General features: G+C 41.6%; 1 protein-coding gene across 6 annotated transcripts in view; it reads left to right on the plus strand.

The window, feature by feature from the left end:
- GRB10 (growth factor receptor bound protein 10) overlaps positions 1 to 14,521 on the plus strand; it is a 146,725-nt gene that overhangs the window by 114,939 nt on the left and 17,265 nt on the right. For all 6 annotated transcript variants that reach the window (XR_015289462.1, XR_015289524.1, XR_015289517.1 and 3 more), the window contains exons 7-8: positions 7,365 to 7,521; positions 13,304 to 13,419. Coding sequence is in view for 3 of the 6 variants with exons in the window: in XM_086898266.1 (XP_086754392.1) it covers positions 7,365 to 7,521; positions 13,304 to 13,419 (273 nt within the window). In the remaining 3 variants the exon portion in view is untranslated. The remainder of the gene's footprint in view (positions 1 to 7,364; positions 7,522 to 13,303; positions 13,420 to 14,521) is intronic.

Here is a 14,521-nt window from a genome sequence, read left to right on the forward strand (position 1 = left end):
AGCTTCAGCAAAATTCATAAAGGTCTATTGTTACTCTTAGAAGGATTGCAAAAGTCTTTCTCCTTTCTTTTACCTAAAAATGAGAGGCAAATGAGGAATTGAATGGGAAGATGAGAAAATGTCAAACAGGTCAAATGATCTATCTGGACATTAAACCAAAGTGGGAAAGAGTTGAAACAACATTTGGGAATGCTGTCACAAAATTGATGTGTTGTCTGTATGTAGGTATGTATCACTGAAAACTGCATTCCACTATTTATTTTTAAAATATGGAAATTATAAGGTAGCAGCTTACTAGCAGGTTTCCAAACCTTCAGCCTCTAAGTATGTGCACACATATTGAAATAAATCTTTCGTCCATGCAGGCAGTGGTTATGTCTTGAAAATGTGCTCTGCAGTGTTGTATGTAAATAGCTGTGGTTTTTGAAGATGCTTTGATGCAGTTGCTATACAATATTAAGCCTATACAGAGAGCAGTACTTTTAGATTTAAGAAATGCTTTAAGTTTTGAGAAGATAGAAGCAGATAATTTGATGCCTGCATATCAAATAATCATTTTCCCATGCAGTTTTGAATTGGAGTAGGAAAAGCTTTGGCTTGTTATTACAGTATTTTTATTTTAAACTGGTGCCTCAAATTGTTATTGGATATTTTCCTTTAAGTGTGCTTTGTATACATGCAATGTAACATACTTTGCTTATTTCTTTAAGCTCAAATGTCAATAATTGCAGTGTGTAATTGTGCTAGTTTTGACTGGAGTAGAGTTAATTTTCTTCTTAGTAGCTGGTATGGGGCCATATTTTGGATTTGTGATGAAAGTAGTGTTGATAATTCCAGAGATGTTTTAGTCACTGCTCAGCAGTGTTTACATGGAGGCAAGGTCTGTTCTGCTCCTCACCCCACCCCTCCAGCAAGGAGGGGAGGGGAACACAAGAAGCTCAAGGGGACACAGTCAGGACAGCTGACCCCAGCTAACCCAAGGGAAATCCTGCACCATTTGGTGTCATGCTTGGCCTATGAAGCTGGGGGAAGGAGAAGGATGGGGGCAAGGGGAGGAATGTTTTAAGTGATGGTTTTTGTTTCTCCAAATCACCGTTACTCATCCTGGGGATGGCTGAACACCTGCCTGCCCATGGAAAGTGGGGAATGAATTTAATGTTTCGCTTTGCTCATGTGCATAGCTTTTGCTTTCCTAATAAATTGTCTTTGTCTCAACCCATCAGTTTTCTAACTTTATTCCCCCATCCCACTGGAGGCAGTAAGGGAGTGGCTGTGTGTGGCTAAGCTGCTGGCTGGGATTAAACTGTCATGTAAATAGTGCAGAGAGATGTTTGCTTGATTAATCACCACAGTGGCCTGAATTCAGCCAACATAGCTTATGACATCCATCTTAAGTCCAGAATCAGAAGCATTTGTCATGCGCTTTAGATCCTAAGTTGTTCCATCTCTCTCTCCCTTATTTTCACAAGGAATGCAACTCTCCAAAATTACTGGGTGCATGTGTGACTGGGTGTTCATACATGATGGCTTCAGAAGAGCTGACCCTCCAAATACAAATGCTGACTTGAGCCTGGAGGTAATCCTGCCCTGCCCATCTCCATGATTCCCAAAACCTCTCTTGCTGGTACAACCTTCATGGAGTTCATGACTTCAGTATTGGTTATGATGACCACTGAACATAAGATGATAGTATGATAACCTTCAGGTCAGGTTATTCCTCTGACCCTTGGAAATGGGTTTTAAGATTCAATAGCCCAGTGAAGTGGGACAGAATTAGGGTTTTGAAGCATGACCAACTAAAGTGGGGGTTCGTGGGATTTTTTTTTTTTTTTTGAGGTTGCTGTTCTGAATATGAAAGTCATAGACTAAGATCTTGATCGTACAACAGTTGTTCTCCTTCATTGTTCATAGGCTTTTAAATGTGTACCTAAATATAGTGTATGCCAGAGGAGAGAGTTAATGTTGCTATGAGAACCTTAACCTCAGCATTTCCAAGGGTTTTATGTGTATATGTAGGGAACAAAAAGACAATGATCGAATACCTCACAGGTTTTTTTCTTTTATAAGGAAGTACTATCTGATGCCTTGTGTATAAGTGATCTTATCCATGATGTATTGCTGTTACCACTGCTGTTTGTCTGAAGGGCGATTTTCCTGCATGAGCAGCGCAACAGAGAAGGCAAAAAGAGCCATAGGGTTGACCTATATATTTATTTCATTGCAGCAATTGAAATTTCCATGTCTTACAAAACTGCCTTAATGCTGCTGGGCAAGTAAAGGGGGACTGGCTGGTGCTCCAGCATGTAGATGTGGTTGACTGAGTTGCTTGCCTGTCAGGTGTGCATCAAGGATGCTTAGAGGCCATTCTTTTTCAAAAGTTTGTAACTTTAGGAAGCAAAACCTTCCTTTATTTGTTGCTTTTCCCACCCGGCAAATAGCAGTTCAGGGGTAGCCTACAGGCTGAGCTTGAGTCTTCAGCAGCTTTGAGTTGACCTAATTGAAAGCTTCCTCATTTCTCCAGTGACTGACTCTGCTCTTGTGAGCTGATAAGCTTTGATTATAAAAAGCTTTCAGAAAAAAGATCTCATTAAAAATGGGTTCCACTGAAAACACCAAGTACCTGCCTGGTACATAGGTGCCTTCTGCAGTAAATAGCTGCTTCTGCTTGCATATGGCACATGCATACATTTCAGTTCCATTTTCCTTCTATTTACCTCACTGACTGTATGATTGTCATGTCTGAGCAGTCTTGATGAGTAAAATTGGGGGATGTAAGTCAAAACTTGCTGGACTGATTTTCTCTTCGTGCAGCTCTTAGTAATGATACTTCAGTGTATTTTAATAGCTTTCTGTGAAGTTTCTGATCTACGTCTCTTGTAAAGGGGAACTCTAGAAGAACTAAAAACTTTTGTTTGTGTACTGAAACCTTTTATCTATTAAATTTCAGTCAGAGGGCCTTCTGATAACAGGTGCTTCCTTCTTATGTTTGGAGTCATAACCCAGGATAACACAGGTTGGTCTGCACTGATATAAATTACACTGTTTCAGATTGTAGAATGCAAATATAGATCTGTTTGCCACTGAAGATTTTCAGCATAGCATCATGTAAAACGGTCAGTTTTTGTGATCATTGTGTATTGTCATAGGTTTTGTTTTGAAGAAAAAATGAAAGAAATAGCATAATAAGTGGAGAAGAAATTATGTGACCATCACATGACAGTTTGAGCTTTCTGATTTTTGTTTTTGTTTCTTCTTTCCTTTCACATTCCTGGAATATTTGCATTACTTGATACACACAAAATACTGCAGTGAGGTTGAGGAACTGAGGCTGGAAGATGAAACAGCCATGAAGATAGTCAAGATATGCGACCCATTATATGAAACCACTGAAGTGATGAATATTAATGTTCTTTTAAATTTTTAATTTTTTATGTCTTTTTGTCTTTTGAAAAAAGAAAAGAAAAGCTTGGGGGAAGACTTCTTCCCAGAACAATGGTGCAGTCTGTTATCTGCTCCTTTGCACTGTAAAGCACTGAATGTTCAGCCAATATAGTGCTCTGGTTGGCTTAGCATTCTTAACCTTAATTTTGAATAGAAGGTGCCTTGTGCTGCTGACGTAATTAGGGCCTTTTGTAAATCACTGTTGCAGGCAGTCTGCTGTTGCATTTCACTGCATTTCTCTGAGGGATGCAGAGAAAAAGTGTCAGACTAACTTTCTGAACCTCTTATCAGGCTAAGTGTTTTCAGTATTGGAGTATTTTGTTCAAATGAATCCTGTTTCATTTTCCTTTGTAGATAATAAGCCCCAAGTAAATTTTGGAAGTGAAACAATATTTCTGCTGGAAGAAGATTGAATAGAGAGCCCTTAAAGTGGGAGGTGCTTCCTTAGGGGGAAAAAAAAAGAAAAAAGGGAAAAGTGAGAGAGTTGGATTTGAGAAATCGACTTTAAATTCAGTCCAGTTTGTGATAAAGGAATACTGTTATCTGCATCTTTTGTCACAGAAACTATCACCTCACAGGAGGTGAGGCTTTGTTGTCAAGCTGGTTTCGTATTTGTGGCTATACTTCATAACTCTGCAGTGTTGTGTGGAGGCATAAAATCCCCTTACCTTCCATGTAAGTCTCTTAGGGGCTGTTGTACTCTTGCCTCTGCAGAGACACAGGGTTTCATCTCACTTCTGCCTCTCTCCTGTCCTCTGGGGCAGGGTTCAGCTCAGGCCATTACAATCCCCTCCTGATGCAGTGTTTTATATCTTTGATGTCAGCGGTGATACATGGCCTTGCACTGTCCTTGATGGCAAACACAGCACTATTAATAGTCAGTGAAGTTAACTTGCTCATCGCTGCGTTTGTGCTGGGCACGCACTGCACTCCAGTCCCTGGGCTTTGAAGGCAATGTTAACACCCCAAGGGCTGACTGGTCCCACGAATGAACATAGCCATGTTTGTAACTTAACTCCCATAGTGGCTGTGTCAGGACAGTGGGTGCTGCCTCCAGGGCCTGGCTCTCTGGAGGAGGGAACATGGCATTACAGTAGTCGCACACCGAACTGCAGCGCTGGGTACCCAGGAGTTAGAAATGCTGCGGTACTTCACTGGGGCTGGCATCAGCATCAGCTCAGACTCTGGGCAAGGATGGGAAGGGTGGGACACGTACCCATGACCCCTTTACTTCATACCGAGAGAGCACAGCATGAATGAGCATAAAAGACACCTGCAGCTTTCTTCCAGTGGCCGCACATCATTAAGGCTGTCCATGCTTGGGAGCAGAGAAAAGTGTGGTGGTTTTCTTACAGCTCTCTCTTTTCCACCTGCATGGGCTGGAGAGGCACCCTCAGCAGAAGAGCTTTGCCTCTCTTCTGGGAATTGGCACGGACAATGATCAGATGCAGTCTGTCCTGTATCATTGCCTTGTTCCCAGCAGGAAAGGAAAAGAGGCGGGGTTTGTCCCCCAGGTCTTGCAAAAGTGGCGATTGCTGTGGTATATTCCTGATTCGGGCTCCCCTGTGAAAGCTGATGCAGAGAGCAGAGGGTTGTGCTTCTCCTGACTAATGAATGAATGATGTCACCAGGTTGGTTCCCGAGGTAGGAAATCCATCCAAAATAGTTTAGTTTCGATACAAAAACTGCAGTTACGTGCACAGAGTAAGCTGAAAGTAGAAATTACTTATTTCGCCACCAACTTTTCGGTCCAATCTATGGCTATACTATAAAAAGTAGAAGAAAAAAAATTCGAAGCGGGTGTTAGTCCCTCCCACTCCCCCCTAAAACAAACAAAATAGCTACTTTCCGTCTTGTTGCATATTGGCTTTTCGGTGTGCTTGCCCATCCTAGGAGGGAGGGGACACGGGAACTGCGCTCCCCACTCGCACGCTGCGGTGCGATGCCTGCGGGATGTCTCGGGCATCCGTCCACCCGTGTCCCCCCGTCCCACGGCCGCGCTGCCGAGTGGCGGAGCGGGCCGGGACCGCGGCGGGTGTGATGCCGTGGGGCTCTGCTGCCACACGGTGCTAGTGACACAACAGAAACTTGCCCGCAGGACAGAAAACGGGGGCACCCCACGCCCAACAAATTCCTGCGTGTGTGAGGATGCCTCTGGCTTCGCTGAGCGTCGGCAGGAATGCAGCCGTAACACGGCACAGCACGCATGCCTTCCCCCGAGCAACCGGGATTCCCCCTCCTCTCCTCTCCAAAGCCCGCTCCTGAAAGAGCTGGCTCATTATCCCTGCTGTCAGACGAAGCCGTCTCCTGAACGCGCGGGTTTCAGTCACTTGGGCTGGATGAAGCTTTAACTCCTCCCTCGCTGGGCTCGAATTTGTGCATGGCCGGGGCACCGGGGAGCGGCGGCCGGGGGCGGCGCCGGCCGTGCTCGCTCGGGCCCGGCGCGGTGGCGGCGCCGGGGCCCGGAGCGCGGCCGGGGCGGGCGGGGAGCGGCGGCGGCGGCGAAGTTCAAGTGCCCAAGTTGCAGGCGATGACATCAGCGCGGGCAGGCCGGGCTGCGGGCGGGACCAGCAGCGGGGCAGCGGCGGCACACGCGTGCTGGGCTCCCCACACCCCGCCCCGCGGCCGCCCCAGGGGTCTCAAGCGCCCCGAGGTCGTAATAAAAACCCCACATTTCCTTTGTAATTCCTTCTTTTTCTTTGGGGGGTGAGGGGGTGGGGGAGGCGGGAATAATTTGGAAGTCTGATAGTGTGTGGGAAATGATTACATCAGTCGGAGGGAGGGCTAGGATTGGTCTGCACAGTGTGGTTTGATTCACTACCGCAAAGATTGCGTGTAACCCTTTGAGTGGAGCTCTGGCAGAGTTGTTTCCCTCCCCAGAAACAGTCCCCATAGCAGGGGCTACGTGACAGGTAGGGTACGACCGCCCCTGACGCCGCCGGCATCCCAGTCACCCAGCCGCAGGCTGCAGAGGGTCGGCGGAGGCAGAGAACTAACTCTCAAGAGGCAATCCCCATTTAAAATGCCATCTTGTTCTTCCGACTGCTGCCTTTTACGTGCTGTTGAGGTAAGATTTTCCATATCGAATTATCCTTCAGGTTTTTGTTAGACTCTCCTTCTCTCGCTGTGATGGGGAGCATTTTGAACACGGAGTTGATTTAAATCTGGGACCTGCACGTTCACCCGGAGAAATAATTTTGCAGGAAGTGTCTCTCGCTTGAGCAGAACAATGCAAAGAGGAAAGCATCTGTATAATTCAGGAGCTGGCGGAGAAGGTTCTTGACTTGTTCTCTCATCCCCATTGATATTTAGGATGTGCAGTGTATGCACATTTGGTTTCAAATCACTTTCAAGCTAGGATCAAAAGAGAAGTCAGGGCAGGGAGAGAAATGTGTGGACTGTGCTAGTAATTGATTTTGCCAGCAAACTGCAAGTGGGACTTCCCTGCAATCAAAAGTTAGAGGGGAACAAGAGAGTTTTTTTTTTAATCTCTGGGGTCTTGGCCTGCTCCTCTGTCACTGTTCAGAGGCCTCCAATGGGATTGCAATGAAAATTGTGTGTGTTTGACTGGATGTGATTTCTCTCACCCACTGTTGCCAAAGTACTCTCTCGACATTGTTTCATGTTTCCTTACCTTACACAGCTTTATACAGAACCTGCTCTCTCACTTTTCCTATGTATGTGGTCATATTAACCCTGCTGAATCTTTGTTTAGTGCAGGGAGGTGTTGGGGAGGGGGGAGGGGAAATAGGTCTAGGGTGCATCAAGAGAAAGTATTATAAAGTGAATCATCCATTTCATTTGTCCTGGCTGCCAAGGTGCTTGGAATCCTCACATCAAGAGGATGATGCTTTTCTACAGTAGCTGTGTGGTTTGCCTATGTTCAGAGCTGTTGATCTGTAAGTGTACCCTTTATGTTGCAGGATGTAAAAGTCTTTAGTGAAGATGGAACAAGCAAAGTGGTCGAGATTCTAGCAGACATGACAGCCAGGGACCTCTGTCAGCTGCTCGTTTACAAAAGTCATTGTGTGGATGATAACAGCTGGACTCTAGTGGAGCATCACCCTCACCTAGGATTAGGTAGGGAATGGTCAAAGGGGTGGCATGGTTACCTGGGAATATAAAATATGTGTAATTCATATGAATGTGCTTCCAGACGGAATATTTTCTTTTCCACTGCTTTTATTTGTACAATTAGCTGAAGTCACATACGTGCTTTGTGTGTATTACAATTTGAAGTGTTAAGCGTTTAAGCCATATGAAGTCCTTCCCTTATTTCCCATCCTTTGTTTTTTTTTATTATAAAAAAAAGAAGAATTGTCTAATCTTTATGCTAGTGCTCTGTTGCTACCTTGCTGTGTCTGAAGCTATTGCAAATAAACAGCTTAGTCAAATTAAGCTTGATCCTTAGAGTACGGTCCTATGAAACAGCTCAGCTCATCACCAGCTGGGAGACCTGGGTGAACAGACTCAGCCTTACATACCTACAGTAATGCTTATGAAAGCTTGACATGCTGAGGTGGGGGAGGGGGTTGGCTAAACTTGACTTCAGGCAGGGAAAAAATGGTGGCACCACCAGTAAATCCATGGGCAATTTCTGGACCAGAGGTGGTATCTGCTCACCAGGCAGCAGCTCCTCCACCTGATTGAAATTAAGGTGTCATGGTTACAGTTTCAAGAAGGCAGCAAGAGGAAAAACCGTGGGGAATTAAATAACACCCTGAATTGGTTTAATTACAGTACCTGAAAAGATCTCATGTTATTCAGTCTTGCTTTTCCTGTTATTTTGTGGCACTGATTAGTTACGGGTTCTGCTGTGCAGCTTGCAACAGCATATCGCTCAGATAATGCTATCTACAGTTCTCCATAGCATACAATAACGCTTTAAAAAGTATAGCATTTGGAGCATTAGTCGATATACTTAATGGGGAATGTTTGTTCTAGAAAACAGAGGAAGGCAAATCATAAGCTGCAATTGCCAGCACTGGAATTGTGAATGCTATCTGTAGCTAACAGAGGGGAGTTTATGTCTAAAAATGTAATTCAGAACCCTTATGAATAAAAAAAGGAAATGATTTGCTGGAAATGTGATACACTAAACCAATACTGTTAAACACAAAAAAATTCACTGCTTTGCAGACTAACAGTTAAAAAAAACCCAAACACAAAGGATATTATGATTATTTAATGGTTTTATTATCTCTTCTAATGTAGAAATATATGAAAAAATTAACGTGAAACACTGGTCTATATCTGTGATATACTTTGATTTCTGAGGACACAGGATGAGGTGAAGAATTAAGGTATAATTCACAGAATCTTTATCTCCGTAGCTCAATATGCCACATGAACTCCTAAAAACCTTTACAAATTTTCAGTTTTATCAATGCTCATTATACTACCAGGCTCTCTTTTTCTATATTCTCTTTCCCATCATTGCTGATTACCAAGGTATTGTGTAAACAGAAGCCTTCTCCTTTGTAACCAACATCCTTCTCCTGCCAGATTCATTCAATGATGCCACAATTCAGTGTTTGTGACATCACAATAGCTTCCATGGTGACTAATTGTGCTGTCAAACTCTGGTGTGTGACATCTCTGAATGAATCGGGCAGGAGGCTGATTAGGAAATCAAAAGCTTCTGTTTACACACAAATAACTTGGTAATTAACAATGATGGGAAAAGAGCAAGATACTTATCAGGCTGCATTTATATACATGGGGACCTGCCTGCCTTGGACCTCTGCTTCACACTGAAGCACAAAGTGGGCCCCCAGAGAAGCGGGGTGTGCAGGGTGGGGCTTCAGCAGCCACCAAACTTTGTTCCACAGAGAAGGCCCCAGGGCTGTCCCCTGTAGGCCACACAGTAGATCTGTGTGAGAAGTAATGCAACCTTTGGGGGTGTAAAGGCAACAGACAAAGAAAAAATATACAAATAATTTTAAAACATGTAATTATACAGATTTCATATATTTGAAAGGATGAGGACAGAAAATGGAATAGTTGAGTTCATTTAACTGGAGACATCATCCAGTTTCTTGAATTTGGGGTCTAAATTATACATATTCAATAAACTTTAAATACCAGCTTTCATGCTTCCGCCAGTTTTGGTTGCAGTTTGAATTTTTTATTATTTGGCTGCTTATTTCTAGCTCCTCTGTAGCTTAAATGCTTTCCTGTATTTCAGAGACTGTCAGATCAAGGGTAGTAATCTGTCTGCAACCTGGATGAAGTTATAGTCAGCCATCTGATGGTCCATATTTTTTCCTCTAGATATAAGATTGCTAGTATAAGTATGAAACAATGGTGAATAAATACTTAGTGTGAAAAGAAATATGGTTAAAAACCAGTCAGAATTCTGTGTTTCTAGAAGACATTATTTCTTACACAACACATCCTTGCTGACTTAATTCTCTAGGTCATAGTCCTGAAGCTCACCTAAAGAGAGCAGTTCCTTCATTTAGCTGACTATCTTTTTTTTCCTTCCCATATTTTGCCTAATAGTACTTTCCAATAGAGCTTGGTTTGCAGAACCAATTCATTGTTTAACTATTGGACAGACTGAGGACAAGATCAAATTTTTGAAGCCAGCTGCATATTTATCGTTGCATTGGTCTTCGAGTTCCCGCTTTGTAAGGAACCCTCACCTCACTGTTCACTTCACACACACAGCCAAGTATATTCCAAATAAAATGTGTGCTTGCACATAACTTTAAACAGCTATTTGACTGCACAAAATATTTGTGTTCTCATTGGAGGCAGTGGTGTGACAATTTTTCAGCAGATTTTCTTGTTTTGACATATGAAAGTGATTCCTTCTGCACCATATCACTAATATCTAAAGCACGTTGTAATCAATACTAAAGCAGTCTATGAAATTTGAATTTGTCCCATTATTTCATTTGCTACTGTAAGTATACCTGTTTATAAAATAAATATAAATAAAAAGTATAAAATAACTTTTTTTTAAAAAAAAATTTATTTATAAAATATTTTTTTTTACATATAAAATAAAAAGTAACCTGTTTATAAAATGTGGTCTCCCTATGTTCTATTCCATGCTTAACTATCATCAGTTTAGGACAGGGAGAGAGATCTATGTATTGGACATTAGCAAAAATAATAATGATTAAGACATTCACATGATTGCATGTGTCTGGACACTGAAAGAATTCCTCCCTACCTGCAGACTTCATTTTTCCAGTTCCAGAATTGACTGTACACCTTACTAAATACAATTGAAGCAGGAGAGAATGTAGTAGGGCTCAGAAATATGTGAGGGTTAGAAGAAAGCATTGCTGCAGTTTTGTACCTAGATTTTTTTGTTAATGTGCATTGATTTTCCTTAATATGAGTGAATTAAAAGTGGAACAGTTGAACACAGCACTTGCTTAAATGCAAAATCAGGGCAGGCCATTTCATATAGGGGTCCACCTGTCATTTGTAGTGATTCTCTGATTGGGAATTTTGGGCTATGGCTGTGGCTGTTCTTGATGGAATCCAGCTCCTTTTCCCACCTTGTATCACTGCTACAGATCAGTAGTAGTTCTGATAATCCTGCAGGTTAACTTGGGTGGGGTGGGGGGAAAGTCTGTTCCAGGAAGTGTGTAGAAGAGACTGAGTGGGGCCTATCAGATAAACTGAAAGGACACATTTCTGGTCACTTCAACAGCATTGCCACTTGAAGACAGACTGACCTATTGAACTGAACTTTACAGGCTGACATCTGTGTTTCTAGTTTTGTAGCAGGAAGCTCAAAGCAGGGCTGAGGCTGAGTTGCTCGTGTGTCAAGTTTATCCCATTTGTACCAACCGAGTGTGAATTACCAAGCACTTGCCAAGTGTTCAACTTCTATGAAGTAATAGCAAACTGACCAGGACTATCTTCCTTTTTTTACATGCACATGCTGTGAAATGCTGCACCTTTTCTCCAAGATGGCTTTGACCATCAAAATAAAAATATAAACATTAAATCAGCAGGAGTATCACCACAGAATCTCAAAAGGGTCTTGATGTAGTAATAGAATATATCTAAGTTGGTTGTCTAAAGCATCTAAGAATCAGGCACTAAGTATATTTGCAGAAATTAAACATTGAAATACAAAACCAGTTGACAAACGTTCATCTATATTTCATTTCCTCAGAACAGAATAAACAGTTCGTGCCTGACAAGCAATTTTTAAGGTGTTAGAAAAGTGAAGACCACAATTTTGGGTGGTGGTAGAACAAGACTGTAACAGGACGTGGTCTTTTGGGGGTTCATACTGTGATGAAGCTTCATACCAATGTAATTAAATGTTTTTTGGAAGAAACATAGTTTAAAAAATAGACTTTTCACCCTCATAGGCCCACAGTCTTCATCACAATGTAAAGGAGAATTGACTTCACATGTTACTTAAAATCTGTGATAGTAGAACCAGATTAGCAATACCTGACACTTCATCTGCAAAGCCCCTAGAAATGTGTAGGTTTAGGTGATGGATGTTGAGGTGGCACCAAATGTCCTTTATTAACAGCCACCCAGTAGCAGTATTGTTGTGCACATTAGTCAAAGAACTACCCCTTCAAAATGGTGTTATGCCTTATGCACTAAGAAATAGCTCTTTGTTTGAGAGCAGCCACTATGGAGGTTTTTCAACGTTAACCCCTTTGAAAACACAATCTATAGCAAGGCTAGACATTACAAATGCACAGTAAATGCTGAAGTCATCGATGAGCTGGTGATGACTGACAGCATAAGTGCAGGTGAAAAAGATGATGGGATCATTTAGTCATAGGTTAAATTTTCAGTTGAAGAACACCACATAATCTTCTGAGTTGAATAATTCAATTGATATTCCAGAGTTTTCTCTTTCTGAGATGCCAATGACTGCTTGCTTTCTATCCTGAAAACACAAAAAAAAAAACTTGGGTCGCACCCTGGCATACCATACTGTAGGAATACAAGGATTGAAGGAACACAAAGTGGGGAAGCTTCTTTGGTCACCAAGTCACAGGCATTTTGCTTAAAGCTTTTCAAAAGTTATGTTTTGTTTGACCTAATTTTTAAATTTTGTATAAGGCATGAAAGCACTGACTAGTTAAAACTTTTGTAAAATACCTAAATATCTTCTCAGAAAGTTCTGAACACTTGTCAAGATAATGAGTTCATTAAGTAGTGCACACTTAGCCAATTGCCTTCTTTCGAGTTACTGCTTTCAGTGAATTGGGTTTGTACATGCTTTGATGTGCCATTCTTTTGACCAGAGAAGTGGTGGTTCTGGGGAGTTACCTTGTAACCAAATCTAGAGCAGAAAATTGCCCTGTCATGTGTACAAAACATTTGTCTCTGTCAGTATTCCTGTAAAGTAGATCCTGTGACCTCTTTCATAATAAACCCCATTGTCTAGCATTTACAATAAAGGCCTGAAGTTCACCTTGAAATGAACTGGTTTTATAGAGTATGATCAAATACAACACTGTATTTCTGTGATAGTTCAAGACCTAACAGTGACCTTTCTGTAACTTTTTTACCCCTCAAACCTGTCCACCTTGCCAGTTTGACAGCAAACAACTAGTGCCAAAAGAGGTTTGTCTGTACTATTGTAAGTGCACACACACAAAAAAAAAATCTATTCCTTTCTCAAAAGTCTGTGCTTATAAAGCCCTGATATAGGAATTCCTTTATGAACACTGCCATATAATGTTAAACGTTATAATACATTACAAAGTAAAGTATTGGCATTATGGTTTGAAAGCTAGAATGTGTTTTGCTAATTTCTTAAAAAGTAATGGAATTACACTGTGTTGTTTTAACTTCTGTTCTTACTTGGTCTCACTCCTGCTGGTTGGCTGTGTGTTAACATCATGTTCTTTTTCCACAGAGAGGTGCTTGGAAGACCATGAGCTCATAGTTCAAGTTGAATCCACAATGGGAAGTGAAAGTAAATTTTTGTTCAGGAAGAATTACGCAAAATACGAATTTTTCAAAAATCCCATGGTGAGTCTCATTACTTAGCTGCTTACACCACAGAGGGGTGGATTGCAATAACATTGCTGGGCACTGTTATGTCTTAAACATTTGTTATTAAAAAAAATAGGCAACCAACTAACAGAATTCTTTCCAAAGAAATTTTAACCAATGTTTAAATTCCTTGTACTTTCCTCCCAGCCTAGAAATCTCATGTGTTTTCAAGTTACCAAATGTACTTGTTTCAAAGTGTCTGTAGTTATGTCGGAGAGTGACCAAGACAAGGAAATCTTCATTAGTTTAAGAAAAACAATCAGAAGTGCAATTTACTCATTTTCATCAAAGTTACTTGATTCAAAGCAAATTCATCCCATAACAAGCAGTATCCAAACCTTTTAATTTCTGACTGTAATAATTAATAAAACACTGAACCCATATGGGTAGTCCCTAAAGCACTTACTCTATCCAGGGAATTTTCAGTTTATTATTACTTAACATTTTTTCACCTTAGGCTGTGCTTTACTAATGTGATCAGCCTTCTTTACTGATCACAGTAGATTGCCCTCTCTATGTCCTTGGTACACCCATGCTTGAAAAGTAGTGTATTGCCATAGCTGTACCAAATTCCTGGATTTGTAAGATCCTTTGAACCTTGTAATTTTAAGTCGGTTACTGTGTAACTGCTTATCTGAGGATGATTTTTTCACAATGTTGGAGCAGACTGTTGGCATGAACCAATGTCAGCTGGTGGGACCCTCGAGATACCTGAGAAAGGGTAATCCAGAGGTGGTTAGATAAGAACAGATTTTGGGTCAGTCAGGCATCTGTGGTGCGAGAAGAAAAAAAGATACACACAGTCATATTTAAACTCATTGCTGAAGTAACTGGGGGTGATAAATTAGTAACTTTCCTCATAGATACAAGTGCACAGTTGCTGCATCCTCACATGTGTGCTTGCATGTACATTTGTCATCTGCTGGTACTTATTTCAGAGTCTGTGCCTTGACTTACTCTGTGAAACATTTCTGTACATGGAGTGTTCCTAGTTCTTCACTTCTGTTGATCTCACCATCTGATAAGCTATGAACATCTGAGTGTTGTACAGAAGTTTTAGTATCATAGGAGCCAGTGC

This window comes from Cyanistes caeruleus, chromosome 1 (assembly GCF_971803275.1).
Source record: "Cyanistes caeruleus chromosome 1, bCyaCae1.hap1.1, whole genome shotgun sequence".
NCBI lineage: Eukaryota > Metazoa > Chordata > Aves > Passeriformes > Paridae > Cyanistes > Cyanistes caeruleus.